This window comes from Cydia splendana, chromosome 15 (assembly GCF_910591565.1).
Source record: "Cydia splendana chromosome 15, ilCydSple1.2, whole genome shotgun sequence".
Taxonomy (NCBI): Eukaryota; Metazoa; Arthropoda; class Insecta; order Lepidoptera; family Tortricidae; genus Cydia; species Cydia splendana.
This window is the reverse complement of record NC_085974.1, coordinates 7,965,372-7,983,196: the sequence shown is the minus strand read 5'-3', so window position 1 is coordinate 7,983,196 and position 17,825 is coordinate 7,965,372. Positions and strand designations below refer to the sequence as shown.

At 35.3% G+C, this 17,825-nt stretch overlaps 2 protein-coding genes and 1 long non-coding RNA gene across 3 annotated transcripts in view; 2 read left to right on the top strand and 1 right to left on the bottom strand.

Annotated features, from left to right (window-relative positions):
• The window catches only part of LOC134797577 (uncharacterized), a 113,710-nt gene that overhangs the window by 39,987 nt on the left and 55,898 nt on the right, over positions 1-17,825 (top strand). The gene's annotated exons all lie outside the window — the stretch shown is intronic.
• LOC134797560 (uncharacterized) lies at positions 311-1,519 on the top strand. The gene is made up of 3 exons (XM_063769848.1): positions 311-478; positions 568-729; positions 1,194-1,519. Exons 1-3 carry the CDS (start codon positions 418-420, stop codon positions 1,418-1,420), a joined length of 450 nt encoding a protein of 149 aa, XP_063625918.1. The 5' UTR covers positions 311-417; the 3' UTR covers positions 1,421-1,519.
• Positions 6,229-17,825, bottom strand: part of LOC134797559 (uncharacterized) — a 50,253-nt gene continuing 38,656 nt past the window's right edge. Inside the window, exons 2-3 of the mRNA XM_063769847.1 lie at positions 13,064-13,249; positions 6,229-6,596 (exon numbers count right to left, since the gene is read on the bottom strand). Coding sequence (XP_063625917.1) covers positions 6,391-6,596; positions 13,064-13,249 — 392 coding nt within the window. The 3' untranslated portion in view covers positions 6,229-6,390. The remainder of the gene's footprint in view (positions 6,597-13,063; positions 13,250-17,825) is intronic.

Genomic DNA, 17,825 nt, shown 5'->3' with positions numbered 1-17,825 from the left:
ATACTCAAAGTCATACAGCGATCACATATTAAAGACAACGTTTCATGACAAACGACTGGTACGAAATCCATGTTGAGAATGAACAAACCGCGACTTTTTCATCGCAGTGCGCGCAGTGAATTTTCTGCGATATATTACAGCGCGATTCTAAAATCGTGTCGCAAAAACTAAAATCGTGGTGCGCGCTTAGCCTAAGTGAGAGCGAAAAAAATAATATTTTGACCGCACCAAGTTCGCGGTCCGGTACGCCCGTCTATAATCACTTTAAAGTTGAACACAGCGTGCTTTCCTTATCTGTGGTAATGTTAACATCTGTCAAACTGAGGCCAAAAAAGTCAACTTCAAACGTTCGCCTAAAATTTTTATTTTGTTAATTCGTGTATTTCGTGTATGAAATCATTATAGATATAGGAGAAAATGACTGAGTTTTTTAAGATTATGGTCTGTCTGAGTATTATCTTCGCCTTGGCGCCATACGGTAATATTTGAAGTGATTAATTGAAATTTCGTTAGCCGCACCACACCCATTATTATGTTTAGGTTGTTATGGTTCAATTTTGGTTTCAGCGTCTGCAATAAAATGTTGGAATTGTCGATCAAACAATGATCCCAAGTGTGCTGACCCTTTCGACAACAGTACCGTACCCATAACGGATTGCGTGCAAGAAAAAGGACTGCCTCATTTGCCGGGCGTGAGGCCGACAATGTGCCGGAAAATTAGACAAAAAGGTAAGTTCAATTGATAGTACACATCCTGATTATGTATTTAAATGTCATTTCCATCCCTTTTAGTAGCGGTATGGTAATCTATAATGATTTTAGCAGCTTATGTAGGTAGTTGATTATGTTTGTGTTGTGTGTTCCAATCAAAAGCCACCAATATTGATGAATGAGGAGTCAAATTAGTAGCCTATGTGATAGCTGTAGCATCCGTTTACATCCGTTGAGCAAATACACAGCTGCAACCCAAGCAAATTTTGCTGGTCTTCCATAAATATTATTCTCTAAGCGCCACTTGCACCATTTCACTAAACCAGGGTTAGCCGGTTAAACCTAGAGTTACCATGGTTACCAGTACAATTTGACACTGGGTAAACGGTTTAACCGCTTAACCCCAGGTTAGTGGGTTTGTGCAAGTCACTCTACGTAAAATGTACAATCATTAATTTTCTCATACTATTGTGGTTTTTCAGTTAACGGAGAATGGCGTTACTTCAGAGACTGCGCATATCTTGGTGAAGTGGGCATCCAAGGGGATGAGAGATTCTGCTTGATGAGAACTGGTACTTACAACATATTCTTAGAGTACTGCACATGTAACAGTAAAGATGGTTGTAACGCATCATACATGATCACACCGACTCCTCTGATGCTGCTGCTGCTGGTTGGCATCAGCTGCTTATTGAAGTTATTTTCTTAGTAGAAAATACCAGTTTGATATTAACCTGTCGTTTACTAAGCTCCCAAAAAAATTCACCCCTCTATCTACCCTGACTGGAGATCTCCGTCAATTATTCTGTACTCCATATTTGTTATGGACGGAGATGAAAAGCAGTTTTTTTTATCAAATTAAAGCTGCTTTTCTCGGGTACAAATTAAAATCGGTCGTAACAAATCTAGGATGGCTGACGCGTGTGAGGAGCAGAAGACAAGGGCCTGGGTAGACGACAGTTTAACCTTGACACTTTGAATCTACAAAAACATCACTTCCATTAGTAATGTCCAAAACTTGGTTTTGGATAATTTAATCAGAATTCTTCAATTGATTACTTTAGTGTAACTTTTTCTATGAAAATAAGTGTAACTCATAATTAACCATTCTTTGGCGGGGTTCTATTGACCCGTACCTTAGTGAACATATCAAATAATGACTAATGTTTCAGGACACCATACCATAGAAATATGAATAGTTGGTTTTGCCTTTTTTATGGTTAGAATGAGAAAAGTAAAGAGTTAGCATAAATATTCCAAGAACACTAGAATTATTCAATAAGGGAGATATTGTTTTTTCCAAATTGATGCCCCATCACTCTTTTATTATTATCAGTAAAACTTGACTATTAGGTATGATCATGCAAAAAAAAAAAATTTGTACCTTATATGATTTAGACAGACTAAAATTTTATATAAAAACTATAGCTACCTCTTGTGTGATCGGCACAAATTAAAAAAGTTACTTCTTAGGTAAAAAGTAAAACTAGACTGAAGAATAATGTTAACACATACACACTTGTGCCTATTTGCCTAAGCACATGAAATGTACATGTAGTGCCTTCTAGACTAGACTTGTTGTGAATCTCATATTTCTGTACAAACTTTAAGATGAGTATTTTTTTTATCATAATTATATTATGTAATATGTATGTCTTCGGAATTTGATCTTATAATTATGATTCATTTTACCTACATCCAAAATATATTTATGGTTTAATATTGATTATAATTTATAATACTTATGTTTTCTGACTTCATTAATGAAAAAATTAAAAAGTGTATTTTAAAATAGTATATCTATAAGCAGAAAATCTGTGACAATAAGACTGCACTCCGTCCATTGCTTTTTATATTTAGTTACTGTAGTTATACTTCAGGTGTAGAAATAAACTTTTTTTACGAAATTATATCTAATCTTCTTTATTTAGGTACCTGAAACCTACAATTACCTACTCCCCATAAATACATACTTCTCCATAAATATTATAACCACTTGTGCAATCCCTCTGGTGTTGCAGGTGTCCATGGGCGGCGGTAATCGCTTACCATCAGGCGATTCGTCCGCTCGTTAGCCTCTAATCTCATAAAAAAAATTGTATTGGCCAAGTGGCGGTTCTGCCTCTAGGTTCTATTCCAATGTAGAATAATTCTGCCTTCGTGGTGGATGCCGCCCACCCGGCTTGCCTACGTGGAAATGGGGCTACGGAATTAACTAATTAATTAAGTACTTAGGTAGGTAAGCAGGTGTAAGACATAAAACATCGTATTAGGCTAGGTTAAACTTTATTAAAGTTAGCACCTTTCTTAAATTAGTAAGAATTGTCCAGATAGTTAATTTAAACAAATAAACATAGATTTTCAAAACCGAATTTAAAAACTGACACAATAAAAAAGTACGCCTGCGGGAGAAAAAATACTTATTTTTTTATTATGTTATTTAAATGGAAAACACCTTTTGTTATTAAACTCAACACAATATTTACAACTCATATATTTCACAAACATTTATTACTTATGAAAAAAAATCAGTTTGCTGTTGTTAGGTAAATGTAGGTAATGCATTGATTTATTCTTGGAGACATTTAATCGTGCTTCTTATAATATTTTTTTATTTACTTGCTAGGTACTCAAGCTATCTACAAAATAACATAAAAGTTCTAGTGTGAATAGTAGGCTTATCCCACCTACCTATTAGGTACACTGGTAGGTAATAAAAATACATTAAAATGCTGGAATTAATTAAAAAAAAATTAAGTAAGGCACAGCAAAGGCTTGTTCGAATAAAAGTTTGTAAACATTTTGAATAGTTAATCTTTGTTGAACGTAAGTCATCGAATAAAAACAGCAGCTTTATGTTATTCTTTAACAAAACAATGAATTAACTTACATTACGGTGGGTAACTAATTTGGTTCTTTTCATGGAAGTACAGCGAGCTATATGGAAGTACAGCGAGCTATATGGAAGTACAGCGAGCTATATGGAAGTACAGCGAGCTATAAGGAAGAAGATGTCATTATTTTTACTTACAGTATTAAGGTAATCTGTGACCCTCTATTTACTGACGGTACTGCTATGTAATAAATTATTATTTTGTCATAGTAAACGAAGTTTTCCGATGTTTTGATATTTTACGTTGACTTACATTTAGATAAAGCATCACACCTTACGAATTCCACAATCGGAAACCAGTTTAAATGTTGTGTAATACCTATTCGCATGGCTAGTCGTATACGTATCATAATAAACTAACCATATTAGCTGCCTATGTATAATATATATCTGTATAATTGCCAATATGTATCTTTCATTTCAACTGCGTATATATCAGAACACCGGAATACCTTATCACAAATGCTAAAACGAAACCGCGAGAATCAGGTCCCGAAAAGACTGACCAGCGAAGGCGGCCAATGTGAAGTGTTTACATTTAGCTGCTTTGTTACTGCACACCGTTGTATAGGGACCTTGCACTTTGAGACTATGCGCTAAAACTTGGCACAGTTGATTCTTAGCTGGTCTTGAGCAGATACAGACCAGGAGCCGTCGAGAGCCACCTCTCATTTAGTGGGGGGGAGGGGGAAAGTTCGACGCTGCCGCGCTTCACTTGGAGCAACATTTCTCTAAAACTATACCTATTAGGGAATGTAATATATCATTTTCGGATAAATTAAGGATGAGGAATCTAGTTTTGGAACAAAAACAATGCACTTTCTAACAAAAAAAAAGCATAAAGTAGAAAAGACTAAAAAACGTATTTTTGATTTTTTCATAATTACCAATTTTTTTTTAAAGTGTAGCAGGAATCTGAAAACAAAAAATACAGTCGTAAAGCTACACTTATTACGTTTAAGAAAATATATAGTTTAATATACAAAACTGTTGATAAATGGGAGATAAAAAAATAATATTAAGCGTGGGTCAGAGTGATCTCAATACAAAATATTATGAATGTGGGAAAGTTACTTATAATTTGTTCTACAATCGTTTATTTTTCTTGTTTTTCGTAAATAACTCGTAAACGGTAGCCCACTGCAAAAAAATATCTTTTAAGTAAATAATCTGTTTCAGATTTCTTATAAAATAAGTACTACTGTTTTTCGCTACCATCGTTATTAAAAAAAATATTGAAGGGAGAAAATAAATACTTAGGTCCCCTTTTTTAGTCATTCGTAAATAACTCGTAAACGAAGGCCAATAGCAAAAAAATTTTTAGTACATGAATAATTTACATAAAATTTCCTACAAAAAAGGTCATTCAAACTTTTTCGCTAGGATCAATATTAAAAACGATATTAAAGAGAGAAAATAAATTCTAAGGTCCCCTTTTTAAATATTGATCCTAGCGAAAAAGTTTGAATAACCTTTTTTGTAGGACATTTTATGCTAATTATTCTTGTGTTAAAATATTTTTTGCTATTGGCCTTCGTTTACGAGTTATTTACGAATGACTAAAAAAGAGGACCTTAGTATTTATTTTCTCCCTTCAATATTTTTTTAATATTGATCTTAGTGGAAAAAAGTAGCACTTATTTTATAAGAAATCTGAAACAGATTATTTACGTAAAAGATATTTTTTTGCTGTGGGCTACCGTTTACGAGTTATTTACGAAAAACTAAAAAAATAAACGATTGTAGAACAAATTATAAGTAACTTTCCCACATTAATAATATTTTGTATTGAGATCACTCTGGCCCACGTTTAATATTATTTTTTATCTCTTATGTAACAACAGTTTTGTATAATAAACTATATATTTTCTTAAACGTAATAAGTGTAGCTTCACAACTATATTTTTTGTTTTCAGATTCCTACTACACTTAAAAAAAAAATTGGTAATTATGAAAAAATCCAAGATACGTTGTTTGTCTTTTCTACATTATGTTTTTTTTTTGTTAGGAAGTGCATTGTTTTGGTTCCAAAAAAAAATTTCTCATCCTTAATTTAACCGAAAATGATATATCACATGCCCTAATAGGTAAAGTTTTAGAGAAATGTTGCTCCAAGTGAAGCGCGGCGGCGTCGTACTTCCCCCCTCTCCCCCACTAAATGAGACGTGGCTCTCGAGGTCTCCCGGTCTGTATCTGCTCGTGACCAGCTAAGAATCAACTGTGCCAAGTTTCAGCGCATAGTCACAAAGTGCAAGGTGTCGTGCACTAACAAACTAGCTAATTCCACCTTGTGTACAACTGTACATCATGCCCTTTTTGTTGATCGCACGGACCAGTCTGTTCAGGCTATGATTAACCTTTTGAACGCCATATTATATAAACTATGTTATACACCAAACGGTGTTTATAAACTTAACAGCCATTATGGTCGTTGGTGCGACGAGGTGTTTAACGACGGTTCTTCCCGTCGTTTCGAACATCGGTAATGCCTTTTTTTTGTTAGCCTATTAGTGTGTCCCACTGCTGGGCAAAGGCCTCCCCTCTTTCCCGCCACTTGGCTCTGTCCAATGCACACTCCCGCCACTCCACACAGAATACTTACCTACCTAGTTTATTTTTTCATAATTTATAGAGATATTCTTTATACAGCAGCTCATGCCTCTTGGAGAAATAATTCTCTGTGGCCTAAGTTTTGCGAGCAACATTTTTTATTCTGATAAGGCTTATAATTTGAAGATCTTAATATCACTGGCGTTCAAAAGGCACCTTATAAGCTAAAATTAAGTTTACTTAAACAAAAGAAGCGCTAGCGGCGCCAGCAGTAGCGCAGCAGTCTTCGCGAGGGCGCCGGCGCCGTTGCAGCCGTCGTAGTCGCACGTCTCGCAGAAGGAGGTGACTTCGTTGGGTCCGTTGGACGTGCTTGGACAGGTCGTTGAGTAGTCGTCGGCCCGCTTCCATGTGCAGCCACGGGAGATCACGAGCTCGCCGTTCACTGGAATAGAGATAGTTTATGTTAAAGATTTGCGAAACAGGTAGATGCCCTAGATATCGCTGGAGTGACATGGTAGAGACGGATTTGCGAGTCAACAATTGGCCAGCATGCTCTTGTCGGTGTCTTTTTGGACCGCTGAGCTAACAGGGTAAGTCAATTTTAAAAGTACCAACCTTCAACCATGTACCATCCTTCATGTCAAAGCATTTATTCGGCCTCAATGAACTTTACCACGGCCGCTCACCGCTCTGTATGTACTTTCGTTGCATTATCCAACAAATGTTGAAAAAGGCGGTAGCAGTAAGTACCTATACCTACCTACTTAGTTTCTCTAAGTTAGGTATACAACAATCACAAAAGGTCGTTCGCCGCATGCAAACTATGTCGGGTGCCTGACAAGTTGACAACCTACTTATACTTTACATTAGGTGACCGCATTAATTAAGTACCCCTGTCTTTGGATTGTCAAGAGACCTACCTAGTCTAATTACCTGTAACCTACCTACTTTTATCTTGTACCTCCTATACACGATGATTTTTAATCGGTGATCAGGAACATTTTTTTCTAACTCAGTAATTGATGTAGATGAGAGATGAGAAGAGAACTTGTTTTTTTTACAATAATTTTAAGTTTGAGATCAATTTTATCCTAAAATCCTTGTCACTCTAGTAATCGCGGTATCTATGAGTTATAGCCTCTTTACAAACTTAATGGCAATTGATAATTTATGAGTAATAACTTGTCATTGTCATATGCATAAACAAAGTCAAAAATCCGCCAAATTTCCCACCATATCGATGGCACTTGACGTATCGTAGTTACTTCATGTAGGATAACCATGTATTTAGTGGTTATTAGTTTTAATTATGTTTTAACTTTTAATTAATTAAACAATGAGATAATTGCGCGAGACCTAGCCTAATAAGTTTAATTTGGGCTAGATATTAATATCTTTCTACTCCTGATCACCGATTAAAAATCATCGTGTACCTAAGGTAAAGGGCCCCTGTTTCGGCAGGTTAAGGCTCTTGAGAGTGAGTTGAGAGTTTGTATATTTTTTTAAATATTACTAAGCATATCATTACCTTGAAAGCTTTTGAATAAGTTATATTAGTTCTTTGTTGATAATTTAATGTATAAACTGTAGGGTTTTAGTTGAAACTTTATTTTATATGAATTTTGTCGTGAACCTCTTATTTGGCTCCCATTTCGTGATACAAATTTAGGTCAGCTCCTAAGTTCGTGAATTCGTGTCCCCTGTTTCGGCATAAAGTTTTCTTAGAGTAATTGGTGATAATTTGCTGATAATCATTTATATTTAACGGTCTTACCTACTTACGAATAATTGTATGGTCAAATTAAAAATAATATTAAAAAAAAAAAAAATTGAGAGCTAGCTTAAAGTTTTTTGTACTCTTCGTCTTTAATGGTTGAATTAAGACTTTGTAAACCATATGGGTACTTTAATACGTGATTAAGAGCCAAACTATTTAAATAAATAAAATAAAAATTACAAATTAAAATAAATTAAAAAATAAAAATTATTTACAAAAAATAATTTACTATCTTATACGTTAAATATAAACATACACAAAAATAAATCAAATAAATTGAATAATAAATAAAATTGTGCTAGTAGTTAATATGAGAATATACGTGGTATATACCTTAAATTTTTTAACTCGGGTTACATTCAAACTCGTTTTATGAGAATTCTAGTGAAAAAAACATATACCGAATTTCGCTCATACGAAACTTCATGAAATACATTAATTGTTTACTAATTTATTTTTTTAATTATCTTCGTTGTTATATTTAAAAACAAGCACTCAAAATGTATCTAGAAAATCCTTGATTCGTTAGTGGCACGAAATAGGAGACACACGAAAAATAAAATGACCGCTATTTCGTGAGTCGAATTATTGCAATTTTAAGTTATTTCTATGCATATATTCAATCTTTTTTCTTATCAAATCAATTACTAAGGAACCCACAGAAACACTCCCAAAAACTTTTATTCGAATGGGTTTAGCTTTTCCTTCCTATAAGCTTAACAAGTGAGAGCGCGCACCTTACGCCTAAAAAAAGTGCACGCATACAACACAGCTGTTCGCGGCCCTCTGACAGTTTCGACCGTCGTATTACTCTCAGTTTAATTACTAAAATATTGGTTATTACTTTATTGAAGAGATTAAATAATACAGATTTTTTTCATATGTATAATTAGAATAAAAAATAATTGAATTCCTTATTATTTGCGCCAGAAACAAAACTAACGAAATAACGTACTAACACGAACTTGGGGCCGTTTACCTTAATTATACGTAACACCTTTATATTATAGGTTAAGTATGAACTATGAAGTTACCGATAAGTAAGTTAGGATGTTTTGAGTTAACGAATTAAGAAAACTTTTTTATGCATGCCATCGAGGTATCATTCTGTATCTTGGTATAGGTCAACAAGTCAACGAATTATCGGGTAACAAGCTATTTACATTTACGATTATAATACCTACCTACTTATTAACCAATGTGGAGGTCAACCCGAGATAATATATGAACTTATTTTCGTGTAGGGCAAGTAGGGCAACTGATAGACATCATAGGCAGAACATCGTGAAGCAAAACAAATACGTTCTAGATTTTAGGTAGGTACTTATGTATAGAAATATTGTTTGTTGTAAGTGCCTATTACCTTATAGAATAGAATAGAATAGAATAGATTTATTCGTAAGCACAAACAATCGGAACAGTACATAGTATAAAAGAAAACACAAAATAAGATTAAAGTGCCACGAAATGGCCCCATCTCAGCATGTTGCTGGTGGCTTCCAGCGCTGATCTTCCGATGATATATACCCACAATAACCCCATACTAGGTACTTACGTATATAAAATGTATCTTTATTTCTCTTTACTTTCCCTCTTAGATACAGAGATAATCTAGCCGAGCAACTAGACTCACTAGAAACTACGGATATTATGGTTGCTACATTGAACCAAGATGAATAATCACGGAGAAAAGCGGTTTGCCAGGAAAAGCTATCTATTTATAAAATCCCCATTGCTACCCACACCTTCTGTTTATGTCAGCAAATGAAAGTTATTAGGTATTAAATTACCTATCATAATTTTTCACTGGGAAAATGTGTAGGTAAGTACTTTTCTACGCGGATTTTGGTATTTTTAGGTGTCTGAGGTATAAGTCATACAAATTCGGAGCAAGACTAGTTAGCTTATGTACCTAGATCTATATTTTAAGATGCAGTCATCGTGTTTTATCACAACGAGAAATAACAGGACATTATCTACTTACTTTTGACCTTGCGCAAACGTAATATCGCAACAATATCTTATACACGTGGGTGCATTGTTTGTTGGTGGACCTATTACGTAAATCGCTATGTAGTTGTAGGTGAGTACATACACCGTTGAAAAAATAAGGACTTTTTTATTGCGGACGTGACTTGCTATTACCCTTGTTTGTGAGAATATGAACAAGAACATGACATGAGTTAATGAAGTATACCTACTCTGTATCTTTAGGTATTTAAATAAAAGTAAATAAATAATTTGTATATTTTCGGGTAGTTATAACATTTATTGGTTAACTGTCACTGAACGACCTGACTTTAACCTCCATTATTTTGATCATGTAATGTTTTCATTTACCCTCAACTGGCTTAAGGAGCCATTTGAGGGTAGATTTTGTTTACTTTTATTTAAATACCTAAAGATACAGAATATAGGTAGGTATACCTACTTAGTTTATAAGTGAGTGATTAAACGAAACTACCAACTTATGTATTTAAATCGTAAGTAGGTACCCAACAATATTTATGTCAACCTACCGAAGTACAGTAATTTTGGATATTTTTTTAATAAAAAACATGAGAAGTATCATGTATGACACAACATAGGCTGTGTTTTGTTGTTATAAACAAATTATTTCAACATTAAAAGGCGCATCAAAATAAATAATGGCTACCTATCATAACACTACATATAAGCGTCTTTGAAGGGCAAGTATGTAAGGACATAAACTCATTAAACACGTAGCAGGTAGGTACCTACACTTGAGTGGTTATGAATCATCTTACCACACCGTGACAAGAAGGTTCAACCTTGTCACATCTAAATTTTCCCAAAGAGTAGGAAGCGCGAAATATAGCACTTACACGGCTTCTTTATACCTACACATGTATATCACATAATTAGCGTAGATTAGAGAACACAATAGAATGATGTATAAGTACTTACTCCTGGCCATGTTGTGTAATGGTAGGTGAGGTTGACATTGAGAAACTGTGGTAAGTATAATGTAAATTAAGTAGCTTTATAAGGCGGACGTAAGACGAGGGGAATTTGTAATGAAGGCTTATGGTAGATCTTCATTTAAATGAATATAACATAACGATGGTACAGTAAGCTGCATAACTATTATTTTTAGGGTATTAACGTACCCATTGAAGAATAGATATCTTGGTATGAGCTACAGGTATCGTCAGTGCAATTGAAATAGCAAATCAAATTTGAATGACGTTGAAATTGAGTCGGTGTATTTTTTTATTATTTCGTGTCTCGCCCCTGTATTCATAAAACTGTACAAGTCTCCATTAATTTATTTTTGTACTTACCCCTTACTTATAATACGTAGGTTATATAAATCAAAATATCAGTTTTACATAGGTTCACGACTAATTGAGGCTCGTAGCACGGTTACGAATGCCGCCATTTAGTATAGGTTCTAATACATACATACAATAACTCTACATTCGTTAGTTTTTATACGTAATACCTACCTGCGTATTTGCTACAGGTAGTCAAGCAATAAAAAATCTACTTCAATAAATAAAGATAGGTAAGTTAAATAACACGAATATAATAGAGTTAGACCAAGAAAAGTCTGCAGAGATTTTGACAGCACACGAAGTGCCAGTGTTATTTATACGACATAATTTCATAGAAGTTTGAAGTTTAAAATAACACCTGCACTGCGTGTGCTGTCAAAATCTCTACAGACTTTTCTTGGTCTAACCCTATGTACGGTCAGCCAAGAAAGTGGTCTACTACTTTTCGACTCTATCAATCAGATTATAGAGTCGAAAAGTGGTAGACCACTTTCTTGGCTGACTGTACCTACCAACGTAGTCGCGTAAACATTACAATGACGAGCATCACTTAATTAAACCGTCAACAGTCTATCAATCAACTTATAGTGCCCCTAGAGTCATTTGTTTATTTACCGCTTAACCAGGATCCATTCACAAGTTTGCACGTAGGTAGGTACTATATATGAGTAGGTGCCATGGGATTGATTGAGAACGTTAGATGAGTACTATTACGTATTGAGAAGCAGCAGCAGCAGCAGAGATGAGTCAGAGCGAAACCTTGATAAGGGTACTAAACTTTATCAGTTAAACGTAACCTAGAAGCGAGGTCAAAACAATTACAAAACGTAAATAGGCCAAAGGGACTGTTAAACGCCGTGAGAAACTATCCACGTACCTACTAAGTTGTTTCTAAAATTTCAAATAAGGTGTAATTTTAATGTTGAAAGGTATTTCACGCACTACATGATCAAGAGTGCTTTTATCCAGAGGAAAGGTGACAGACAGGTTATCAGTGGCGGCGTGTCAAACATATCAGTGCGGTACCGCACCGACTGGACCTAACCATTTGCTGCGTCCTGCAACACCGACGACGCTGCTGTATGTGTCCCGATTACACTACCTTACGAAGGTCGAGGAGATCGTGAAGTATGTACGAGCCAAGTCCGGATTCATCCTGAGGGTCGTGAAGTTGGAATCTCGACACAGTGTGAATTTTAATTCTTTTGTGCTGAGCGTTCCGACTGAACATCTAGCGACCTTCACCAAGGAGGAGTTTTGGCCGAAGGGTGTCAAGTTCCGGCGGTTCCGCGGCCGGCTCCCTGACACTGCGGGGTTGCGAACTACATCGCAGCCATAATTGTGTTTTTAGTTTTAAGATATATTTTGTAATAATATGTATGCTAGTTTTAAGGTATTTATCTATGGGCCAATAGTTGCCTGAAAATAAATGTTTTCATTCATTCATATCATTAGGCCAAGCTGGTTAATTGGGTTGCTTTGTCTTCTAGACTTTTATTGTCTTCGGTTACCCCATTCATTCCCCAATAGATAACACCCTGCTGTCAATAATGACAATGACTTAGTTTCAAGATGACATGTAGTACTGGGACCGCGTCGAGCACCACAGTACCACCACCTTACGGTTTTAAAACCTTTTGTTTGTTGCAGATAGACTTATACCAAGTGTAAAATAGGTAAGTCATTGAAACTTTCATCGTGACAAGGGAATGTAAGCTGTTTTGAAACAAATATAAATTCTTCCGATGACTAGAACGGATTGAGGTAAGGGTAAGCTATGAACAGTTCTAAGCAGCAGTTGTCCATGTGTTCAGGTATGTTTATGAAACTTACCATATTTCTTCTGTTTCTTGCAAGCTGACTTGGACGAGGTGAGGTAAGGGTAGGTGGCGCCAGTGTTGGCGTCACAGTTGGACAGTTGCACGCCGTAAGGATTGTCGATCCGACCGGCCATGAAGGGGTCTGAGCAGTAGTTGTTGTGAAGGTCCGATGAGCATGTCCAGCAACGCACGGATTCTCCTGGAAGGCGGAGAAGGTTGATTTAAGGTTGGTTTTTCAGTAAATCTCGCACTTTAGTAAACTTTATATCCTACGCTAATGGGCCTGGGCCGGACACATAGGTATGTCGCCGAGATGATGGTAGGTGTAGTGTAGTAGGTAGCAATCGTGGCTCTCGAAAAAACATCAAATGGTTTTTTTAAAGCAATTTTACGTCTCTGCAGTTTCAGTAAGAAGTTAGTGTATTATGTAAGTAAGTAGGTAGATTATTGCATAGGTGGTCAGTAAATAACGATAAGTGCGATAAAAATGTTATTGTTATTTCCCCGATAGTCATCTAAATAAAATAGTTAAATTTTAACGCATAAACAAACAACAAAATTATCACTGATCTATAATCTTGCCATAACAATACATAATGGAGCAATTTCAAGATGAACAGTCAACTAGCATGTAGGCAGCTTGTAGTTGAAACAGTAATAATTGTCATACCCCCCATTACCGTAACAATGGGAAAATATTCCATTCAGACTGTTTTTATCAATGCTCCATTTGAATAAAGAATAATGAATTTATGTTTTATGGAACTCGATTCTGAGATGTTATCGTTAGTTCATGATCTAAGTGTCGTTGAAACAAGAACTATTTATGCAGCTAAATATAAAACTACCTACTTCTATACTCCTCATCTCTGTTTTCCCAGACGCATCATAGTCTAATAAAACATGGTCTTCCATTCCCAGAGTGACACGGGGCTACGTCACAACAACATGGCCGCTATATATAGCGCTATCGCATATTATCATATAGCGCTGTCGCATGATGACGTAAGCCCGTGTCAGTTAGGTGACCTAGAAAAGACGGGAATGGAGTACCAGGCGGAGTATATTATTATACCATGAGACGCATTATGAAAGAGTCAGGATCAGGATAGCTTAAGAGCCAACAGGAGTGGTCATTCCTCCATACAAACGTAGTCCTCGTTTTCCTCCGTGGTTTTTGAAGCTAGAGCAATGATTTTTTCAACACAGATTAATATTGTCAATATCTGTGTCGGACCGTTTTGCTTTTTTTGATATTTTTGTTTTTTAAGGCGCTAGAGCCCTTCAAAAACGGCCAAAATGGCCTAATAGACTATGCCGCAATGAGAGGCGTGGTATTCAAAACTGATATCAATTAGCCAAAAAAGCAAAACGGTCCGACACAGATAATTTCATAATCATTTAGATTTCCAAATTTGGTTACGATTGGTTAAGTTTTGGGGGAGGAAAAAGAGGACTACGAAACCTCGATTTTTGTCATTTTTACGCAGGATTTTTCGCCTCAGCTGCAGTTGTCCCTATCGCACTAATTTTAGGGGCGGAGTCAAGTTTCTAAATACGTACACAGCCAGAAAAGTGATGGGCAATAGTCGACATTTAATGTCGATAATCTAGTGATGTAAGAAGTTATCGATAAACCGTCTTGTGTGAAAATATCTAGATCCTAAGATACAAGGGGAAGGTTGAGAGTAGGGAACACATTTTTGTAGTTATGATATACAATCTATTATGAACTTTTTGATTCTAATATTTCAAATTAGAAATCAAAATCAAAAATATTTTATTGCATGATTAAAATGGGTTAACAAAATTTTTAGGTACCTACAGGCACGCTTCGTAATTGTCGAGCAATTTAGGGTCCTAGCTGAATTGGTTGTTCCATACTTACTCGTGCTCTATGGAATGTCCAATTTAGCTAGAACCCTAAATGGCTCAACAATCACGGAGCGTGACAGTACAAATGATTCATGTTCTGTATATCCTGCCCTACAATGGCGTTAATATTTGGTTGTCATGTCTATACTTCGTTTTTAAGCATTATTGAAAAAAAAAATAGTAAATACTAATATTAACCACTAAGTACATAACTATTACAAAAAAAGCTAATAAATAATTATACGATTGCATGCTTAAAAAAGACACGTCACCTTCACTCTAATGCTAAACAAACGAAGAATAAGAACTAACAGCGATAAGACCGCCTGTTGCTACCTTTATCTACATTGTAAATCGGTTTTAGGGTTCCGTACCCAAAGGGTAAAACACGGGACCCTATTACTAAGATTCCGCTGTCCGTCCGTCCGTCTGTATCTCTGTATCTCACGAACCGTGATAGCTAGACAGTTGAAATTTTCACAGATGATTTATTTCTGTTGCCGCTATAACAAAAAATACTAAAAACAGGATAAAATAAAAATTTTAGTGGGGCCTCCCATACAACAAACGTGATTTTTGACCGAAGTTAAGCAACGTCGGGCGGGGTCAGTACTTGGATGGGTGACCGTTTTTATAAATAATGGTACGGAACCCCTCGTGTGCGAGTCCGACTTGCACTTCGCCGGTTTTTTTTTAATTTGTTTTTATGTTTGTGGTGTAATAAAGAATATTTTAGAGTCAGACCAAGAAAAGTCTACAGCAATTTTGATAGCACACGCAGTGCAAGTGTTATTTATATGTCATAATTTCATAGAAGCGACGTTTGAAATAATACTTGCACTGCGTGTTCTATCAAAATCGCTATAGATTTTTCTTGGCCTAACTCTACTTTAAATTACAAAGTAAGGCCTAAATTATAAAATAAGGCCCATCAATGTTTTTTTTTTGTGTTTATTAAACTTGATATTTTGTCTATAGTATTAGCGGACATGGCCTCAAAATTTAAACCCGCTTAAGAATCGGGCCTTATTTCGTGCATTATATACAATACTACCCATTTTTGTGTAGTCATTATTTATACTATAGAAGCATTGTTTGAGTAGCCAATTATTTAAACAGTATTTTTTTAAAGGGCAACGGTGGCAATATTTTAAGGTCTGGATAATAAGATACAGATCTTAATAAGGATATCAATGTAAGTGAATGTTACCATGACTACCAAACAAACAAATGTGATAGAATTTGCCAGCTGGCATTGTAACATTCAGACAGTTACCTATGTACCTAATCTGAAATATGAATAAATTAGTAATATTTTAAACAGGAAAGTAAACCGAATTTTGGCCTTTTGCTGGACACAATCACAATAGTAATTTGTTTTACAAGAGGGCAAAGTTTATCGCCACCGGTTGATGCATTTGCAGCACCAATGGTAGAAAATGCAAGCTCATCATCAACTGCATAATCGACGTTTGATATGACTATTGAATCCGAGCTTATTGATCATGAATCATGATAAAACAAAATTTTAGAAGGTCGCAGAATAGTGGATTTAAAATATTTATTTTCTGTGATCTCAAATATCAGGCACGATCATACAAATTGTACATTTGCTGATCTTGCCTTTGTCATTGAAAGACGTAAGGGTTTACACAGAGAATATATATTTAAGTGTAATACAAAAAAAAGGAAACGATACACTCTGAAGACCCAAAAAGAAAATGTTAGTAAATACTGCTCCTCCCCATGGTTACTTGGTTCCTTATTCAACCTACCTGAAATTAAACGAGTAGGTTAGTAAATTATATCATTTTACATTATAAAGTTAAATGTTTAGGTATCTCAATCACTTACTCACTGGTGGACATGGACGCAAAATTTTTGCCCATCTACTTATACTATCTTATAAAAAATGAAATTTTGAAAGTTAGCACGCTTAAAGTTCGTTTTTTTTGCATTAAGGTAACAGATTTTGACATGTCTTATTAAAAATTACCATTGAAAAATAAGTCATAGCAAATATGTTAGAATTATAAATCATATTAATGAGCAAGAGCACCCTAAACCGGCGAGCGTGTATGAGGAATGTTATGAATGTCAGGATCGTAGCAAGTGGAAATCCGTGGTCTCTGCCTACCCCTCCGGGAAATAGGCGTGATTGTATGTATGTATGTATGTATGTATTAATCATATACTTTTTTATATTCTTTTGCTTTCATAAGTAATATAAACTAATTTTTGAAAGCGTTTTTCAATAATTATTAATAAAAAGACACGTCATGATTGTTTACCTTCTTTCTAATGCTAAAAAATAACGAACTATAATAACCGGGCCTTATTTGGTACAGAACCTTGATTTGATAGGTACATCGGATATTCTGGGCCCCTGAGTTTGTTACGTAAAGGACAAAATGGTGACATGTGGTTAGAGCTGATACTGTTAAACTAGTGGTTCTGTGCGCTAAGTATAAAAAATAAGCTTCAGCGAACTCATTAAGCCTAGAAAAAACCCTACACCCTACTGCCACTTAAGTTAGTCTTGAGTCTTTGAATCAATTTCCGTAGTAGTACTACTACTAGGAGGTAATAAGGCCTATAGTAGGTATAATAAGGCCTACCTGAAAAATAATGTTCTTACAACAGTGTAACCGTGTTAGTTATTTGAGTAACATATATGTAAAGTGATACAATTAAAAGCTAACAGCAAACCAGTACATAAATTATATCTTATGTACTTCTTATGAATTACACTCTTATAAAGGTTTCGGCTAATTACGCTTAATTACTTGAATAAAGGTAGATGAATTGCGTGCGGTCCAATAGGTAACCACAACTCACGGAGTCCAAAACAATAAGCTGATCAGCAAAGTCAAGTAAACAAAGCCAAGTCACAGTAGTAG